The 18,883-nt window shown below is 40.0% G+C and overlaps 2 protein-coding genes across 2 annotated transcripts in view; one reads left to right on the forward strand and one right to left on the reverse strand.

The window, feature by feature from the left end:
- FADS2B (fatty acid desaturase 2B) overlaps nt 1-11,579 on the reverse strand; it is a 38,944-nt gene extending 27,365 nt beyond the window's left edge. Inside the window, exon 1 of the mRNA XM_015114172.3 lies at nt 10,928-11,579. Coding sequence (XP_014969658.3) covers nt 10,928-11,254 — 327 coding nt within the window. The 5' untranslated portion in view covers nt 11,255-11,579. The remainder of the gene's footprint in view (nt 1-10,927) is intronic.
- The window catches only part of OR5AP2 (olfactory receptor family 5 subfamily AP member 2), a 244,724-nt gene that overhangs the window by 115,745 nt on the left and 110,096 nt on the right, over nt 1-18,883 (forward strand). Inside the window, exon 2 of the mRNA XM_077960650.1 lies at nt 7,757-7,875. The gene's annotated coding sequence lies outside the window, so the exon portion shown is untranslated. The remainder of the gene's footprint in view (nt 1-7,756; nt 7,876-18,883) is intronic.

An 18,883-nucleotide genomic window follows, 5' to 3' on the forward strand; every position in this document is an offset into this window, starting at 1 on the left:
AAGATGCTGTGTTGGCCTGTGCAGAGACTCGGTGACAGCCAGAAGCAGAATAGAAGTGACAAACTATATTTTTCTATCTCAGGTGCATGTTAAGTAGCAATTCCATATGGCTATGAGAAGCAGTGATGATGCCTATATCCTACTTATGTTTGGAAGAAAGAGAGTCTTCTCTTCCAGGGATTTAAATTGTTTTCGGAAAGAAGAAAGATTTTCCAAGAGGGAGATGCTAGACTTGTTGCTATTATGGTTTGGAGATGGCAGCAATTAAAAATGAAGAAATATAACCAAAGTTGTAAATTGTATACATGAAGCCATACAAATTACTCTGCAGTGGTGGTGTTGCATTATACTGATTACGAAAGTGGACCCTGGAGCCAGCTTTCCTACATGCAAATTCTGGCATTGCTACTTACTAGTTAAGTAATTGTAGGCAAGTCTCTTGAATTGCCTGTGATGCTTCTATATTCTCTTCCCTAAATAGGGGCGATAATAATAGCCGGCCAATTCATAAAGTTATTATGAGGATTAAGTAAATTAATAATAATGCCAATGGCATTTACTGTGTGTTAAATACACATCAGATATATTTCTTATGTGTATACCTCCACTGATAAGAACCCACTACCTACCTTCTCTTCAATATTCAGAGGTTTCCTCCCTTTACCTCAATGCCTAATGTGGAGTGAGCTTTGAATTATATTAGAGAATATAATGAGTGCTACATTTTCAAATACTAAATCAACTTTAGATATATCCAAGAATTACATAGGAGCCTACTTATTATTGTAGTATTATAATAATGCTGTACTATAATTACTTATGGAAGTAAGAAGTTATTTTTATAATTAACAAGGTTAATTAGAAGGATACAATATCAACTCTTTAGACTTATTTCACCTATGGGTCTCCAGATGCAATGATGTGAAATGGGCTTTTATCTGTTAGAATCAGTCCAGGCAGTGAGGTTCCATTGCTTCTTTTGTACAGATAATGCCACCAGTGTCCGTTTTGCTCCTGTACACTCCTCCTGAGTGCCTTGGGAAATGCTGGACTAAATAATTTCAAAGGGGTTTAAATTTTTCACATTTATGATACGAAAGCTTAGGTTCCCTAACCAGGAAGAGTGATTCAGTGATTAAGAGGGTGATTAAAATATCTCACTGTGACCCATACTGAAAAATGAAGTGCTGCTTATTGTTTCAGAGCAGGTTAGAATGGAAGACATCCTGATGGATCAAGATCAAAGTGTAGAATGTCATCTATCGCAATTTCATTGTACTCTGAGCAGCTATCTAGAGTCCTGGAACAGTGTGCTGACAATAATATTCTTCTGGGTTCATTGTTTCTTCAAAGGTTTGTAGGGGACAAACCATATGGGACAAACTGTGACAAAACATACGGGAACGCCGCAGAGATTTTCAGAATAATAGATACTGGCCTGCTCTGTGGAACTCTCCTGCATCAGTGGGGCAGTACAACAAAGGAGTTTAGGTAGCCTTAGACTATTCGATTTGAAAGAATTTTCAAACAGAATCTAGATACTAAGTTGTGAAATTCCCTTCATGAAAAGTCTGCAATAATGCAAGTCCTGTTACCAACATTCTTGGGCCAAATGTGTTCCAGCTGAAAGAAGGAGAGGGGATAAAATTAAGAGGAGAAGGGGTAGTGTCAGTGTTTATGAAGTGTGTCCTGTGTACAAGGTATTCTACGGCCCAACTCATAGGCACCATTTTGTTTCTGTGAGGTTCTATCACTTTCATTGTACAGATCAAGACACTAAGTTTCAGAGGGGAGACGTATCTTGCCCCAAATGCCACACTCAGTAGCAGAGCCAGGATTGGAATTTGGGGTTATGCAATTCTAAAGCCTTAAAGCCCTAAAGGTCCATTCCAGCCTTAACACATACAGTTTGTTTTCTTTTCTTTTTTTTTTTTTTTTGAGACGGAGTCTCGCTCTGTCACCCAGGCTGGAGTGCAGTGGCCGGATCTCAGCTCACTGCAAGCTCCGCCTCCCGGGTTCACGCCATTCTCCTGCCTCAGCCTCCCGAGTAGCTGGGACTACAGGCGCCCGCCACCTCGCCCGGCTAGTTTTTTGTATTTTTTTAGTAGAGACGGGGTTTCACCGTGTTAAACCAGGATGGTCTCGATCTCCTGACCTCGTGATCCGCCCGTCTCGGCCTCCCAAAGTGCTGGGATTACAGGCTTGAGCCACCGCGCCCGGCCCAGTTTGTTTTCTTAAAGTCCTCCCAAGAAAGGAGTGATGCCAGATTGTGGATGATGCTAAAATCAGTATGTATCTGCTTGGGAGATGGTAATGGCATGTCCCCACCATAGGTTTGAGTCATGTAAAACACTTTGCGTCTGGCTCCAACCTGCCTCCCTAGACTCACCTTCTCTATACCCTTCATGCATCATCTTCTCTACTGGAGCCTCCCCATTCAGTATACATTCCACGGCTTTCTGTAGTTCTGAGGCTTTACACTTACTGCTCTCTTGGTCTTGGCTACCTCCTTCGTTTTCTCTAAAAGCTCCTCTCACTCTTCAAGGCCCAGATTAAACATTGCTTCCCCCAATCACTCAGGAAAATGATTCACGATTGCTCCTGGGTTCACAGGACACTTTGTTCCTAGAACTTTTCAAATTTATCCTATCCTATCCTATCCTATCCTATCCTATCCTATCCTATCCTATCCTATCCTATCCTATCCTATCCTATCCTACATTGTACTGTACTACAGTATACTGTGCTATACTGTACTGTACTATACTATACTATACTACAGTACACTGTACCATACTCTACTGTACTTTTATACTATAATGAATCTTTGTATTCACCCCTTTTTTTAGTGGTTTGTGAGTTTTTTAAAGACGGGGACCATGTACTATTATTGGGCAATGTATACCTAAAGTTGATCACTGTGCCTGAAGCATATCATGTGATCAATAGACACCTGACAAATAAGGGAAAGGGTGAATGAATGAATGGATATAGCATTTCTATAACAAGGTATTAGGATAATCAAAGTGTGGCACTCAAAGTAGACAGGTGTTAAGCACAAAGTGTGGCACTCAAAGTATACAGGTGTTAAGCACTGCTGTCTCTTTCTATCCATGGCGTCTCTATTTTCTAACATTTTTGTGACTTCAACATCTCACATTTTCATCTGTTAGTCTTTTGACTTCCTTCTCAATCATCATCTTTGCTATTTAAATTATTCATAAATTTATACCATAGCTCATCTCATAACTGATTATTTCCAAAATAGTAACAGCATGGAGATGTGATTACTACTTTGCTTTCACAAATACCTTGGATAAACTGCTAATATTTTTGCTGTTATTTGGTGGGAGATGGAGTCGTGTGCTTTCCTGTAAAAGCAGCATGATCCCTAGTGGAAGAGAAAAGTATATAAAGTCAGAGGGTGTGAGACAAAATTCTGTTTTTAAAACTTAAATGCTGTATACAGGCTGTGCCCTGTACAAAGGCACTTGGCCAAGATGGCAAGTGTGGCCTGACTTCCAGTGGACACTCCATTTGCTGAACCTTCTGCTTACAGGGCTGCAATCACCCAAAGAGTGTGCCTTTCCTAATTCACACTAAGGCATGGTATAGGGTAGCAGAGGTGTAGGCTGTTTCACACACAGAAATTACTTAATTTCTCCTAAATGTAGGTAATACTACCTAATCTTCTCTATGAGCTCCTTAATTCCTTCATTCATTTATTCAGTCATTCTAAAACCTATGGAGGACCCAGCCTAGAGGTTAAGAGCTTAGATTTTGGAGTCAGACATCAAGAAGTGGCCATGATTCTATATGATTATGACTTAGTTCATGGGAGGTGGGTTGAAATTTCCCAAAAGAAGTTCACTGAGGAACAAGCATAAATTTAGAAACCATCCATGGAGAACGTTGTATGTGTAGTCATAAAACCAGATAACTAGAACATAGACTTTGGTGTACTCACTGCAAAAAAAGCTCATGAGACTGTTCTATATCCAGCCACAGATGAAGGCCTCTGTTCCTGCACCTTTGGGTAATTCCTCTTCTGCTTCCTTCTCAGATTTCACCTGCCCTAAGGCAATGGCTAGAACAAGTCTCTACAAATTTCGGATGGACAGTGAGTTCTGAACAGGCCAGTTTTGTGTGGAGAAAGCATCTTTGCCCTTGTCCTGGGAGACAGCTGCTTTGGAGTGGGAATGATCACAGAAAGTCACCAGATTCCTCTTTACCCATAGGGATAAGCAGAGGGTTATTTTCCCACTGCAACTCATTCTATCGTTTGAACACTTTCGTTTCTTGAAAACCCTTCCTTATATTGATTTTTTTTTTTTTCTGTAATGCTTTCAGCTGAGCTCCAGCCGAAAGGAACTTAACTCTCCCCTCCCCTTCCTCTTCCTTTCAAACCTGTGCATTCTCCTGGGTTTCCTTGTAATAGATATCACCACTTAGTTGCCCAAGCCAGATATCTTGAGTCAGCTTAGACTCCTCCATCCTGTTAGTTTATCAAGTCACTCATCAAATACTATAAATTACGTCTTCTAAATATCCTTCCCACCCATCTCCTTTTCTCCATTCCTGTAGCCAACACCTTGCTTGGGCCTTCAACATGTTCCTTGGACTCCACCCTGGTTTTCCTTCATTTCAGGAGGCTTTTCTGGATTTCATCCTTCACTTAACTGCCAGACTCACCTTCCAGAAAGGCAGTGTCTTCTCATGGCCTATTTTCATCTCTTAGCGCTTGAACTTCTTTCTCTCTCCTCTCCTCCATCTATTTTACAACTAGAACTATCATTTCCATGAGAATCAGATAATTTTAATAATTGCAGGAAAGATGCAATTATCACTGATTATTACTTTTCTTTTACCAACAGCTTAGAAATGCCAGGGAGTTGTGTTGTGAGAATGAAGGTGGGAGGGATGCTGTGCTAGGGATACATTCTCACATATAGTAGGAAGAGAGGCAGCCCTGCAGTAAGGGTAAAATGCAAACTCCTTAGCTCGGCACACAAGATCCTTTCCCTCCCTCTTCTTTCTCTTTTCTCTTCCCCTATCTCTTCATCTTCTCTCTGTCTTCTCCTCTTCTCATAGCCAGTGAATTCCTCTGTGATAACCACTAACATTAGTTAGCATGTAGTTTTGGCCAATATTATGCTAAGTAAAGGAAGTGTCCAGGCTGGGATGCCCATTCTGGTGGGGTGCTTACTCACACCATGAATCATGTTTGTACTCCATTTCTGTATACACCTTCCCTTTCCCCTGCCCCAGTCTTGCCTCTGCTGGCTCTACTCATCTGAAACCATTCAGAATGCCCTCTTTTGGTGCTGCACACAACTCTTCCTTCTTCCACATACCAGTCCTCCAAATAGTTGAAATGGACCCTGCCATATTTCCTGTAAGCTTTTGTTATTCTTTCCCATCCTGTTGGACTCTGACTCTCATGAGAAAGAACTTTAGTTTCTTAGTCTCTCTACTAGAGTGTTGTGTCCAGAAATAAGGAGTGTGCTAACCAGCGCACAAGATAGTAAAACTGCTTTCTTTGTTCTGAGTATGCTGTCCCTCTGAATGCATCATAAGATTGCAATTATGTTTTTCGTGGAGCTCAGAACACACTGTTGTTTTATACAAAATTTGTGGCCAGATATTTATTCATATATATTTACTGTCATCAAAGTGTTTTATAGGCCAGGTGCAGTGGTTCACACCTGTAATCCCAGCACTTTGGGAGGCCGAGGCAGGAGGATGTTTTGAGGCCAGGCATTTGAAACCAGCCTGGGCAACATAGTGATATCCTATCTCTACAAAAAAATTTAAAAACCTGGCTGTGATGGCATACACCTCTGGTCTCAGCTATTTGGAAAGCTGTGGCTGAAGGATTGCTTGAACCCAAGAGTTGGAGGTTGTAGTGGGCTATGATCATGCCACTGCACTCCATCCTAGGCAACAGAGTAAGACCTTTCTCTAAGAAGAAAAATATGTTAACTGCTTTAAAGTTCATATGGAACCAATAAAGACCCCGCATTGCCAAGACAATCCTAAGCCAAAAGAACAAAGCTGGAGGCATCACGCTACCTGACTTCAAACTATACTACAAGGCTACAGTAACCAAAACAGCATGGTACTGGTACCAAAACAGAGATATAGACCAATGGAACAGAACAGAGCCCTCAGAAATAATACCACACATCTACAGCCATCTGATCTTTGACAAACCTGACAAAAACAAGAAATGGGGAAAGGATTCCCTATTTAATAAATGGTGCTGGGAAAATTGGCTAGCCATAAGTAGAAAGCTGAAACTGGATCCTTTCCTTACTCCTTATATGAAAATTAATTCAAGATGGATTAGAGCCTTAAATGTTAGACTTAAAACCATAAAAACCCTAGAAGAAAACCTAAGTAATACCATTCAGGATATAGGCATGGGCAAACACTTCATGTCTAAAACACCAAAAGCAACAGCAACAAAAACCAAAATTGACAAATGGGATCTAATTGAACTAAAGAGCTTCTGCACTGCAAAAGAAACTACTATCAGAGTGAACAGACAACCTACAGAATGGGAGAAAATTTTTGCAATCTACTCATCTGACAAAGGGCTAATACTCAGAACCTATAAAGAACTCAAACAAATTTACAAGAAAAAAACAAACAACCCCATCAAAAAGTGGGCAAAGGATATGAACAGACTCTTCTCAAAAGAAGACATTTATACAGCCAATAGACACATGAAAAAATGCTCATCATCACTTGCCATCAGAAAAATGCAAATCAAAACCACAATGAGATACCATCTCACACCTGTTAGAATGGCAATCATTAAAAAATCAGGAAACAACAGGTGCTGGAGAGGATGTGGAGAAATAGGAACACTTTTACACTGTTGGTGGGACCATAAACTAGTTCAACCATTGTGGAAAACAGTGTGGCGATTCCTCAAGGATCTAGAACTAGAAATACCATTTGACCCAGCCATCCCATTACTGGGGATATGCCCAAAGGATTATAAATCATGCTGCTATAAAGACACATGTACACATATGTTTATTGCGGCACTATTCACAATAACAAAGACTTGGAATCAACCCAAATGTCCATCAGTGACAGACTGGATTAAGAATATGTGGCACATATACACCATGGAATACTATGCAGTCATAAAAATAGATGCGTTCGTGTCCTTTGTTGGGACGTGGATGCAGCTGGAAACCATCATTCTCAGCAAACTATCGCAAGAACAGAAAACCAAATACTGCATGTTCTCACTCATAGGTGGGAACTGAACAATGAGATCACTTGGACACAGGAAGGGGAGCATCACACACCGGGTCCTATTGTAGGGAGGGGGTGGGGGAAGGGATAGCATTAGGAGATATACGTAACGTAAATGTTAATGGGTGCAGCACACCAACATGGCACATGTATACATAAGTAACAAACTTGCACGTTGTGCACATGTACCCTAGACCTTAAAGTGTAATAAAAAACAACAACAAAAAAGAAAAATGTTTTATAATCCTCATGTTATTGCAAAATAGCTTATTGTATTATAATTATAATCTATAGAATCAATCCTCCTTCTTGTACTTACAGGTTGTTTCTGGATTTTCCTAGGTGAGCTCTTACAGATAAAAAGACTGTGGCCATAACTCTAGTTATTAGCATAGTGACATTAGTTTTAAATCATATCATTTGAAAATACCAGATACCTCATATGTGCAATAACAGGAGCTTATGTACCACTTTTGTTTTATAGATTTATTTTTCTTAGTAAAGTTCCTTGGAGAAAATGGAAACCCACCTCAGAAGAGTGAAGTAATAACAAAATGCAAGAGCTGCTATCTTTTGAGCGTCTAATCTGTACCAAGCACCACGGTGAGCACTTCATTTGATCTCTGCTGACTTTTATGGCAATGCTAAGGTGAAGGTATTATTATCCTCATTTTCTAGATAAGGGAGCTGAGACTTCAAGAGCCTCAGGACATTCCTAGTAAATGTAGAGCCCAGATGCAAAGCAGACCTGTTTCATTCCCATGAGGGTGGAACCCTAACAAGAGTTCTGGAACAACTGACTGCGTGAATGAATGAATGAAGGACGCTGTGGGATAGATTACGTAGATACCATCATTCACCTTTTATGAGGACGATGGAGACCTAGAGAAGAGTTACTATGTATATAAGAAAAGGGTGCTTTCTCTGGGCAGGTGCAGCCATGGGCCCGGGGTTGGCACACAGTGAGAGTACTTTGGCTCACACTTGCCACTCAGAGGCTTGACCTGCAAACGACTCTTAAGTTATGGGGTAAGCATTTGATATCAGGCCTTCTGACTTTATGATCTTCCCTCCTTCACTGGGAGGCCGAGGAGGGCGGATCACCAGGTCAGGAGATCGAGATCATCCTGGCTAACACAGTGAAATCCCGTCTCTACTGAAAATACAAAGACATTCAAAAAATTAGCCGGACCTGGTGGCGGGAGCTTGTAGTTCCAGCTACTCGGGAGGGTGAGGCAGGAGAATGGTGTAAACCCGGAAGGCGGAGCTTGCAGTGAGCCGACACTGCACAGCTGCACTCCAGCCTGGGCGACAGAACGAGACTCCGTCTCAAATTAAAAAGAAGAAAAGAAAAAAAAGAAAGCATGATGCTTCATTATATAGTCCTCCGTTCCCAATCAGATGACACAAAATATAAACAGGATTTCTAAGCTGGTGGTGAACAAACAGGAAATACTAATTATATTTCTGAGGATAAAGATGCTGGTGATAAGACTGATAATGGCTATGACTGAATGAACTTTTACTAAGTATCTGGCACTAATGCCAAACACTTTACATGCGTTGGTTCTATTTGCCATAAATCACTCAGATGGGTAATGTCAGCCTCATTTTGCAGATGAGGAAGCTGAGACTCAGAACATCCTAATAACATTCCTAGGTTCACATAACCTATTCCAAAGCTCAGGCTCCCTGTACTCTGAGTCATGGGTACTGTGGATTGTTCTGGCACTCCCCGTTTCTTCTTAAGCCATTTTCTCTAGGAGAATCTTTTCTCTGGACATTTTTTATTTATTTTCCTAAAGTCTAAGGTACATGACTGACCAACTTATGATTTTCTTCTTTGACATACGTAAATCCTAAGGTGGCATGGGTATTTTCCCCCAAGATTCTGATGGTTTCTATTATATTAATTAATTCCTCCTTGTTGGCTATAATTGGACACAAACTCAGGGTCTTTTCCTGACTTCCAGGAGGTAAAAATCATTAGCCAATTAAAACTTTATCATCTATCTTGGCTGCCTCCAGCTGAGTGAGGCTATCAGTTATTTTTAAGGTGGTTGAACGCTCATGTCTTTGCAAACACATCCTCTGAGCCAATTCTGTGACTTGTGTTAGCAAAGCCTCATCTGTATTTTCTATGAGTTGTGGAAATGAGGGGATGGGATAGATAGGCATCTGTAGTATGTTTTACATTTTCTTCTTCTTCTTCTTTTTTTTTTTTTCTCCTGTTGTTCTTACACAAATGCTCTTCTTCTTGCTGCTTCTACCCTCTGCTCTCTGATTTCTGGGCACTGTGTATAAGCTCATGCTTATTTTCCAAGGAAAGTTTGAAATTTGTTTAAAAAAATATATCTGAGAGAAGTGGTGGGGCTCTAGCAGGGCATACTCAGAAAGGTATTATTCTGACTGTAGAAATAAGATAGGAAGGTGGCAGAAGAACAAGAGCCTACACAGAGAAGAGGGATGAGAAATTGGGGGAAGAATAAGAATTGAGGAAGAGATGTTGATGGCATCAAAAGATGAAATCTTGCAGGTATTTGTGAATTTTGTTAGGATTAGTACGGTACCATTTGTAGACTGGTACTTAGCAAAATAATGTTTTCAATCCAATCTTTAAAACCAGTTAAAGAAGTTATATGCTAAACTGTAAAACCAACAGGAGCCACATAATTTTTAAAAGCCTGTATTTAAATTTCGATTCTGTCATATATTAATTTCTGACCTTGAGTTAGTTGCTTAGTTCCTCTAATTCTGTTTCTTCGTCTGTACAGTGTGGGAAATAAAAGTCCCAATTGAGAGAAAACTGACTTCTTTATGGAATATTTTAAAAGAGATTCCTTAAGGCATTTAAGATTTTGAGACACCATTTTATCAAATAAGTAGAAATTTTATTTTATTCTTTTACAATCCAGATATTTAGGGCTTTAGGATCAAACCGACCTGATTTCAAAATTTGGCACCATTACTTGCTGGCTGTGTGACATGTTTTTTCCAACTTTGAATGTCAACTTTCTCATCTGTGATATGGAAATAATAGTCACCTTCCTTGTAGGTTTAAGTGAGGTGATGCATTTCAATGTGTCAATAAAAGTGGGGTTGCATTACCTGTATGATACTGAATGAACTACAGGAAGCCAAAGAGCTCTTCAAGCTCTTAAAGCCTAGGTAATTGTAGGCTTTCATCATTATTCACAACATTTTCATGCCCACTGCGTGACTTTCTTTCTTTCTTTTATGCACTCCAATTATTTGAAATTTATAAGAGTCTTATAAATTTCTATTTGGGTTCAGATGTTCTTTTTTTTTTTTTTCCCAGATTTTACTCACATATTTGTCATTTTCTTCTTGTAAGACAGTGACTCAGCTTCAAAACAAAGCAAAACAAACCACCAAGAACAAAAGAAAACGCAGAATATGCAAACATAGTATTCACTGGCAGTATCTGAACTCATCCCAAACCAGGTACAGCTCATAGTTAGACCTTGAGGCTTAATTTACTACTAAAATTTTGCTAGAGAGGAATCCTGAAAAGTTGGTTTGGGAAGAGATGAATGATTGTGCAATGCTTTTGGGAAGACAGCCAAGATCTCAGCCACCCAGCAGCTGGGGGAAAGACGGAGAGGGTTGTGGGGGAAAGCTTGGAGTTTCTTACCGTGGCATCTTCCCCAGCATAGTGGTTGAGGACCCGGCGCCCACCTGGATGCCTGTCTGCCCAGCTGGAGACATTGTAAACCTTGCGATTGATGACCAGCCATTGGTCGGCCTCCTGATTATGCCTCTGGATCTCCTGCCAGGTGTACATGTTGAGGCTTTTCCTGGGCACGCTGCATTTCCCATTTGCCTCCTGCTTTGCATAGAACTCAGCTTCCCCATTTGTTATGGGTTTTCCTTTTGGCTGATGCTTCTCACCTGGGTATGACTGATTCCTTCCTACAAGGCTCCCATTGTCCCCACACTTTTCTTCAAATTTCATTGTCATTGAATCCCTAGGATTTCTGGGTTAATGCTTGAAATTTCTAATCCTCACCTCTGATTGAACCATAAAATGACTGCCTTTCTCCCTTTTCATTCCATTGCAGTATGACACCTACACTGAAAACTTCTGAGCCTAGTTGTCTTTTCACAAACCTGATAGTGAGCACCTTCCCAGCTTCTCACTTCTTTGCCTGTCCTGAATCTTTTCTGCCTTGATGAAGGCTAGGCCACCTTCCTTCCTTCTTTCTCTCTTCACTTGTCCTCTCTCTGCTGTCTAGCCTCTTGGAAGCATCCTCCTTCATCATTAAATGCTCTTTAGTAAAGAGCCTAGGCCAATCACACTCTGGCTTCATGTTGTGGCCCTCCCTGAGGGAGGAGGGACTAAGCTGTGGTCCTGGTGATTCTCCTGCACAGCATCAAGGCGTGTTGGGTTCATTAACTCTCGGATGTGCCTGTGCTCAGAGACTTTTAGATGTGCTAATCCAACATATGAGCAAAAGCTTTCAAAATCTCCAGGATGACACGAATTGGACTTGGGAAATGTTCTTTTGACAGCTGTTATTTATCCCGAGGGCCTTTCAATTCTTTCAAACTTTTGTAAAAGAAAGGTTTGAATTACAATACATTAAATAAGCCAGGAACAGAAAGGGAAACATCGCATGTTCTCCCATATTTGTGGGATCTAAAAACCAAAACAATTGAACTCATGGACATAGATTGTAGAAGGTTGGTTACCAGAGGGTGGGAGGGGCAGTGGGGGTTTGGGGGAGTGAAGTGGAATGGTTAATAGGTACAAAAAAAAAATAGAAAGAATGATTAAGACCTACTATTTGATAGCACAACAGGGTAACTATAGTCAATAATAACTTAATTGTACATTTTAAAATAACTTAAAGAGGATAACTAGATTGTTTGTAACTCAAAGGATAAATGCTTGCGAGGATGGATACCCCATTCTCCGTGATGTGCTTATTTCATATTGCATGCCTCTATGAAAATATCTCATGTACCCATAAATATACACACCTACTATGTACCCAAAAGCATTACAAATACAAAAAAATAAAGAAAGGTTTGAGTTTCATTTTACCAAAAAGCACATCAACATAAACTGGTTTTCTCTCTTGTGATTTCCCTTTGAAAGCTGTTTAAATCTGTCAGCACACATAAAGGTAATCACAACTGACGTTTGCAAGACCACATGATGGCTTACAAAGCCGTTGTCACATGTTTGATCTGATTTAAGCCTCAGTTCAATCTTTTGAGGGAGGTGCTATTACTGCCCCATTTTCCAGGTGAGAAAACATGGACGGAAAGCCTCTCAGGTAACATTCCAGGATCACCTTGTGAGTGAGAAGTGAACTGGTGCATTGATCTAGATTTTCTGATTCCAAATCTCCAGCTCTTTCCCTCTGTTTCCCACACCTCAATCTAGACATTTGTAATAATAACTCTGTGGTTTATAAACAAAGTGGAAGAAATAATTTCAGGGTGGTGGTGGGGGGAAGGGTCTTAATTTTAAGGAAAGAGGCTACATAAAATAGAAAAAATATATTCTCACATTTGGGAATCTGTGCTAACTTAATTATCAGTGTTTCAGTTCAAGATTTATGTAGAAGGAGATTTATTTCAATATTATTTATAATTGTTAAAATCAGAAATGATCTAAATAGTTAGCAATAAAGACTGTGTTACTATATAATAAAGTGTATATATACTCAATATTATGTAGATATTAAAATAAAGTATAAAGTATGTATACACTGAATATTATATAGATACTAAATAGGAAGTTTTTAATGGCATGGACTCCTGTTTGCTATATAAAAAAATTTGTCAATAAATTGTATTTACTAGATGCTATATGATTGGAAGGAAATATGCCAAAATATTGCATTATTTCTCTTTGCATTGAAATATTATTCAATATTATTTTCTTTATTTTTTGTGATACTTTCTAAGTTTTCTACAAATTAGTATGCTACTTTTATAATGTAAAAGGCAGTTTCTTTAATAAAAATAGGGAATCAAAGAAAGAAACTGATTTTGAAGCTCGGATCATATTTTGGCTTCCCCATCATTAGCCGTGGAAGGTCAGGCAAATGACTTATGTAGGCTTTAGTTTCCCATCTGCAAAATGAAAGAATGAGCCCAGATTTCAGCATTGCATTAAATTAACTTAGGTGCTGTGGTATTGACAGAAATCCCCTGTACTATGATTTCTGAATGGGAATTTTATAAATCCGACATATGCACACTGAATATTTGTAATTCCCAGGCGTAAATTCAAGACAGCTCCAGAGTTCCAGTATAAGTGAGGTTTTAGGGCAAGAATCTGGTTGGAAGTTTGGTGAGGGCACGTCAGGGGCTTGTCCAGAGGAGTCGCCTGGTACTTTAAGTACACTTAAGAGAATGTCGTTTTGCCGTATCGTGATGATACGGTTTGAATGTTTGTCCCCTCCAAGGGTGATGTTGAAATTTAATTGCCATGGTAACAGTATTTAGAGGTGGGGTCTTTAAGAGGTGATTAGGCTATGAGGGCTCCATCTCATGGGTGAGATTGGTGCTTTTATAAAAGGGCAAGTTCAGTCCCCTCAAGCCCTCTCTGTCATCCTATTGCCTTCTGCCCGGTAATGACATGGCAAGAAGGCCCTCACCAGATGCTGGCACTTTGATATTGGATTTTTCAGCCTCCAGAACTGTGAGCCAATAAGTTTCTATTCATTGTAAATTACCCAGTCTCAGGTATTTGCATGCAAAGTGTTTGGAAGACTCAGAAAATATTGGTAATGAGAGCTTTCCTAGCAAAAGCCCTCTGTATGCTTGGCAACCTTAAAATATTCCTTTTCATATTGGATGCAGTCAGTTAGAATATGGGGATATGTTAGCTATGTTCAATTTTTCCCCAAAGCCAAAAACAAATGTCCTAGCATCACAGAGAACTGACCCCTTCTCAGTAACCACTCCCCACCCCCTTCCCCTGACTTCTTTCATTATATTTTAATGCTTCCTGGTGGAAAATTTGGTCAATTCCTTGCCTCAGATGTAATGCTGAAGATTATAATGGTTACAAAAAAATGGTTACAAAAAGAAGTGTTTAAACCAAAGTTCTTTTAAGGATAAGATTCTGAGATGTGAATCCCACACTGAGCTTTTTGAAAAGCAGGCATCTTTTGCTGATTGAAGGTGAATCATTCATTCATTCATTTATGAATCCATCCACCAAACCCGCCTGGAGTGGCTTCCATGGGCTAGCATTGTGCCTCCAGGACTTCTCACCATCTTTAAAACTATTGGGCCATTTTCCTATCATCTCATACAGGACAGCAGAGTAGGGGTTACTGTGACTCAAATCTGCGTATTCGATTACTTAAGATACTCAAGGCAGTATCCCTTGGCCAAAGCAGTTTGACCCTCAAAATCCCAGTGCCCCTACTTCTCAGCCTGAAACTGGTCAGAGGTATTATAGAAGTTTTTCCTGCTGCTGAGAGCCATCTTGCCTTCATATAATTTATTATGTTTTCACAAGAACTCATTATTTTTCTGATGGCTACACTAGATAACTTGGAGATGAGAGATGAACAAAACTTTCTTTTCTCTGTACCAGGAGCCGCTGAAATGAAACAAAACAAATAAAGAAAACACATTGCCCAACTCCCTCCATTCCTAAGCACGTGGTTTCTTTGTAGAGAGCTAGATTTCCAGGATTCAAAATCCAGGACCGCTGCTTCTAGTGCTGTGAACTGGGACAAGGGCCTTAACCTTCCTGTGCCTCAGTTTCACATTTCTAAGATAGAGATGAAGCCAATAATACTAATGCCTAAGAGACCTTCCTTTGTAGAGATTAAATATGTTAATTCATGTATCGTGCTTAGGAGAATACCTAGACATCCTAGAGGTAAATGTTAGCTACTGATACCATTTATTTATCTCCGAGTCAGCATATTACTCAACCTCAGCAATGTTCAGTGGGCACATGCAGTTGCTGGGCAATGAACTCTGAATTTAATAATTCAGTGCTCCTAAAGGGAGTGGGAATACAGTCAGTCAATGGGCAAGAAAAAGAGACAAACATGTATTAGTCCAATAAAAGAAGTGGGAGAAAAAATATCAAAGCGTTCAACACAGACTGAAGAAGCACACTGGTCTTTCCTTCTCCCACGGACAAGGGCTTGATTTTTGGAATCACAGTTGTCCCACTTTGAATCTTTCTCCTTGAGGCTCCTTGACTCCTTTTAAATTAATAAATGAACATTCTCCAGCTCTGCAACGTCATGAATCAACCAAAAGATCAAGTTAAGTTTATGGACAATTCTATAGTAATGCCCTCAAAATCAAAGCATTGTTCTTTCTGGTAAAAAATGGAGATCATTAAAAAGAATTCCACAACAAGCTCAGATGCCAGCCTATGCCATTTGAGGTTCTGAGGATTCAAACTCTGTAATCAACAGAGAAAGATCTTTTTTGAAGATAGCAAAGAGAGCAAGAAAGCACCAGTGTTAGCATAAGAACTGTTCATGTCTCTTTTATGCTACTTCCTTCTAAAAAGCTGTGCCTCTTTATGTGAGGCACTTACCCTCTCTGAACTTCAGTTTCTTTCTCTGTTCAACAAGGTATGATACCTATTCTGCTTATCTTAAAGGGCCGTTGTGAGGCTCAAAAGAGACAACAAATGTAGAAGTATGGTTTTAATGCAGAATTCTGTTATTAAGTTAATAATAGTGTTAATGCCATTAAAAGCAAAGGCAAAAACAGCAGTTACTTTTGCACCAAGCTAATATTATTATGATAATTGTGATTTTACAATGAGTACAAGATTTTCTACGTTCTCCATAGGAACTATTCCAGCTGGATCCATTGTGTCACACAGAGGAAAACATAAGCTTTCTTCTTAGCTACAGAACCAGATAGAATGTTGGACTGAACAGAAAAGGATTCTTCTGTTGGCTCACTATTTACCTATCTTTTTATAATGTGCTTTGAGCTCCTTGAGATCTACTTTGGATAAAATAGCTGCATGTGAGTGCAGCTATTTTTATCAGGGGTTGATTTGCTCATTATGATCAGGGCCGATCTGCTCCCCAGATGGATTCATTTAACTCGGGGCACACCCTGGCTCTGTGTGTATGAACACTGTAAACTGCACTCCCATTTCTTCCCAGGGCAGCTGTTCCGAAGTGCTGCTTTATAATTTCAACAAAGTTTGTTTGAAAAACACTCCAATTAGCTACTGGTGCCTTGGCTTAAAAGAGTCTCATTGTCTCAAAGCAGACATTCAGGAAGGACTGCTTTAGCTGTGCTGACAGCCTGCTATTGGCTGGCCCTGGTCCTGCCATGGGCAGGATTCAAGTGGGGCAGTGTGGCCTTGTTTTCACACAAACTTAAAGCAATCATTTACTTCCGTGGTCTCAGCTGCTGCCTTATCTCATGGGGGAAAAGGAGAAACAGAGGCCTATTCTCAGGAACACCCAAAACAGTGCTCAACTAGTCAAGTAAGAGACAGGGAGGGGTAGAGGAAAGAGAAGAGGATTAAATTCCAACATCCAGGAGGGCAGGGACTTTGCCTGTTTTGTTCATCACTGTTTGCAGAGTCTGGCATAAAATTAGGTCCTCACTAAATATTTGCTAAGTAAATGATTAATGCATGAATGAATATCATAGTTTTAGGTTTGCCAATGACCTTTAGCTGGTCTCTTAGGTACACAATTGGTAGAAAGAAAGTGAAGAGAAGAGACATTTGTCATGCATTTGCCATGCATCCCTCATGTTTACTTACCTCTTAATTTTACTTAATTCTCACAATAGTGGTATGTGATAAGTGGTGTGTGACATGTTACTTAATTCTCACAATAGTAGTGGGTGATAAGCGTGAATGCCATTTCTCTCAAAGGACAAATCAGGTTCAAAGAGATGAAATCTCCTGCAAGGAGTTAGTTAGCTTAAAAGGTGTGGAGATGAAGATGACGTCTTAAAATTTTTCCCTGAATACTCTCTAATATTTAAGGAAAATAAATGTACACTCTAGGGTTCAAGCTTCAAGTGGCTTCAAGTGATTGGTTGATGCAGTTTTACTTTAAAACTTCATGGCTATTTTGCTTCCTGCTCAATAATATCCGGTTTAGCCTCACTTCAATTTTGGGAAATGCTGTAGACTCATCCTATAGTTTCATGAGGTCTTCGGCCCATGGTCTCTCAGTCATTTAAGAACAAAGTAATTTGGTTTAATTTTCCCCAACATTTTATTTTTTAAAATTTCAAACCTAAAGCTGCAAGAATAGGGAAATGAATACTTACCTTTCCATCATCTAGATTTACGAGTTGTCAGAATTTTACCATATTTGTTTTATTTATTTCACATTGCATGTGCTATCAGTCAATCAATCAATCATTTATCTGTGTCATTATTCATTTCTGTCCATTCATCCTATGCTCTCTACCCATCCATCTATATTCATTCAGTTCAACTATCCACCCATTTTTTTTTTTCTGATTCATCTGAGAGTTAGTTACTGACATTGTGACACCTCGTCCCTAAGCACTGTACAGTGTATTATTTTTCACAGATAATTAATATCCATGATATTCACTGCTTGGATATCTAGGACATGTATCTGCAGGGTAAATTTCTAATGTGAAATTGCTGAGTCAAAAGGTGAAAATATAGGCAGTTTTTTATATGGCCTTCCATAGGGGTTGTATCATCTTATACTGTCAGTAGCAATGTATGAATTTCCTGTGATGAGGCTTTGAGCTTCCTCTGAGGCAGAGCCCAGTGTTGTCGGATTGAAGCTGGGTATATATTGTGTTGCATGGTATCTTTAGGGCGCAGGGATGCTTGCCACTTGGCACTGTGGCCTTGGATGCTTTGGGGAAGTTTGCTCTGCTGAATCAGCAGTCCTGGAATAGACTGCTGGAAGTAGCAGCACATATGGTTGAAGATTGCCACTTAAAAATAATTTTGTTAAAGCCAGTGATAAAAATCATCCTTTCTACCAGGGTAGACTGCTCCTATCACCCTGTCCTTGGAATGCCACTGCCCGTGTTACACCATGTCCTGGCTGTATCCCTGCCAGATCCCAGAAAATTCCTGCCTAGCCTCAGACTTCTTTTATGTGCTCAGAAATCAAGCTCTTGAATTCTTCCAGGGACCAGATGGTCTCCAAGAACTTTAAATGTGTCTGTGTATTCAGGATTTCTTGTAGTCTCAATCTGTTCTGAGTATACTGAACAAGAAATAAAGTTACTCGCCAGGCGCCGTGGCTTGCGCCTATAATCCCAGCACTTTGGAAGGCTGAGGCGGACTGATCACGAGGTCAGGAGATAGCCCATCCTGGCCACCATGGTGAAATCCCCTCTCTACTGAAAATACAAAAATTAGCTGGGCGTGGTGGCAGGCACCTGCAGTCCCAGCTACTCGGGAGGCTGAGGCAGGAGAATGGCGTAAACCCGGGAGGTGGAGCTTGCAGTGAGCCAAGATCATGCCACTGCACTCCAATCTGGGCGACAGAGCGAGACTCCGTCTCAAAAAAAAAAAAAAAAAAAAAAGGAAAGAAAGTTACTTTAGGCCAGTAAATGTTCATATAGGTCCAGTCTATAAAAATGAGCCCAATTTTAGTGTGTAATCCACCTTTCT

The sequence above is a fragment of the Macaca mulatta genome, chromosome 14 (assembly GCF_049350105.2).
Source record: "Macaca mulatta isolate MMU2019108-1 chromosome 14, T2T-MMU8v2.0, whole genome shotgun sequence".
In the NCBI taxonomy this organism is placed as follows: domain Eukaryota; kingdom Metazoa; phylum Chordata; class Mammalia; order Primates; family Cercopithecidae; genus Macaca; species Macaca mulatta.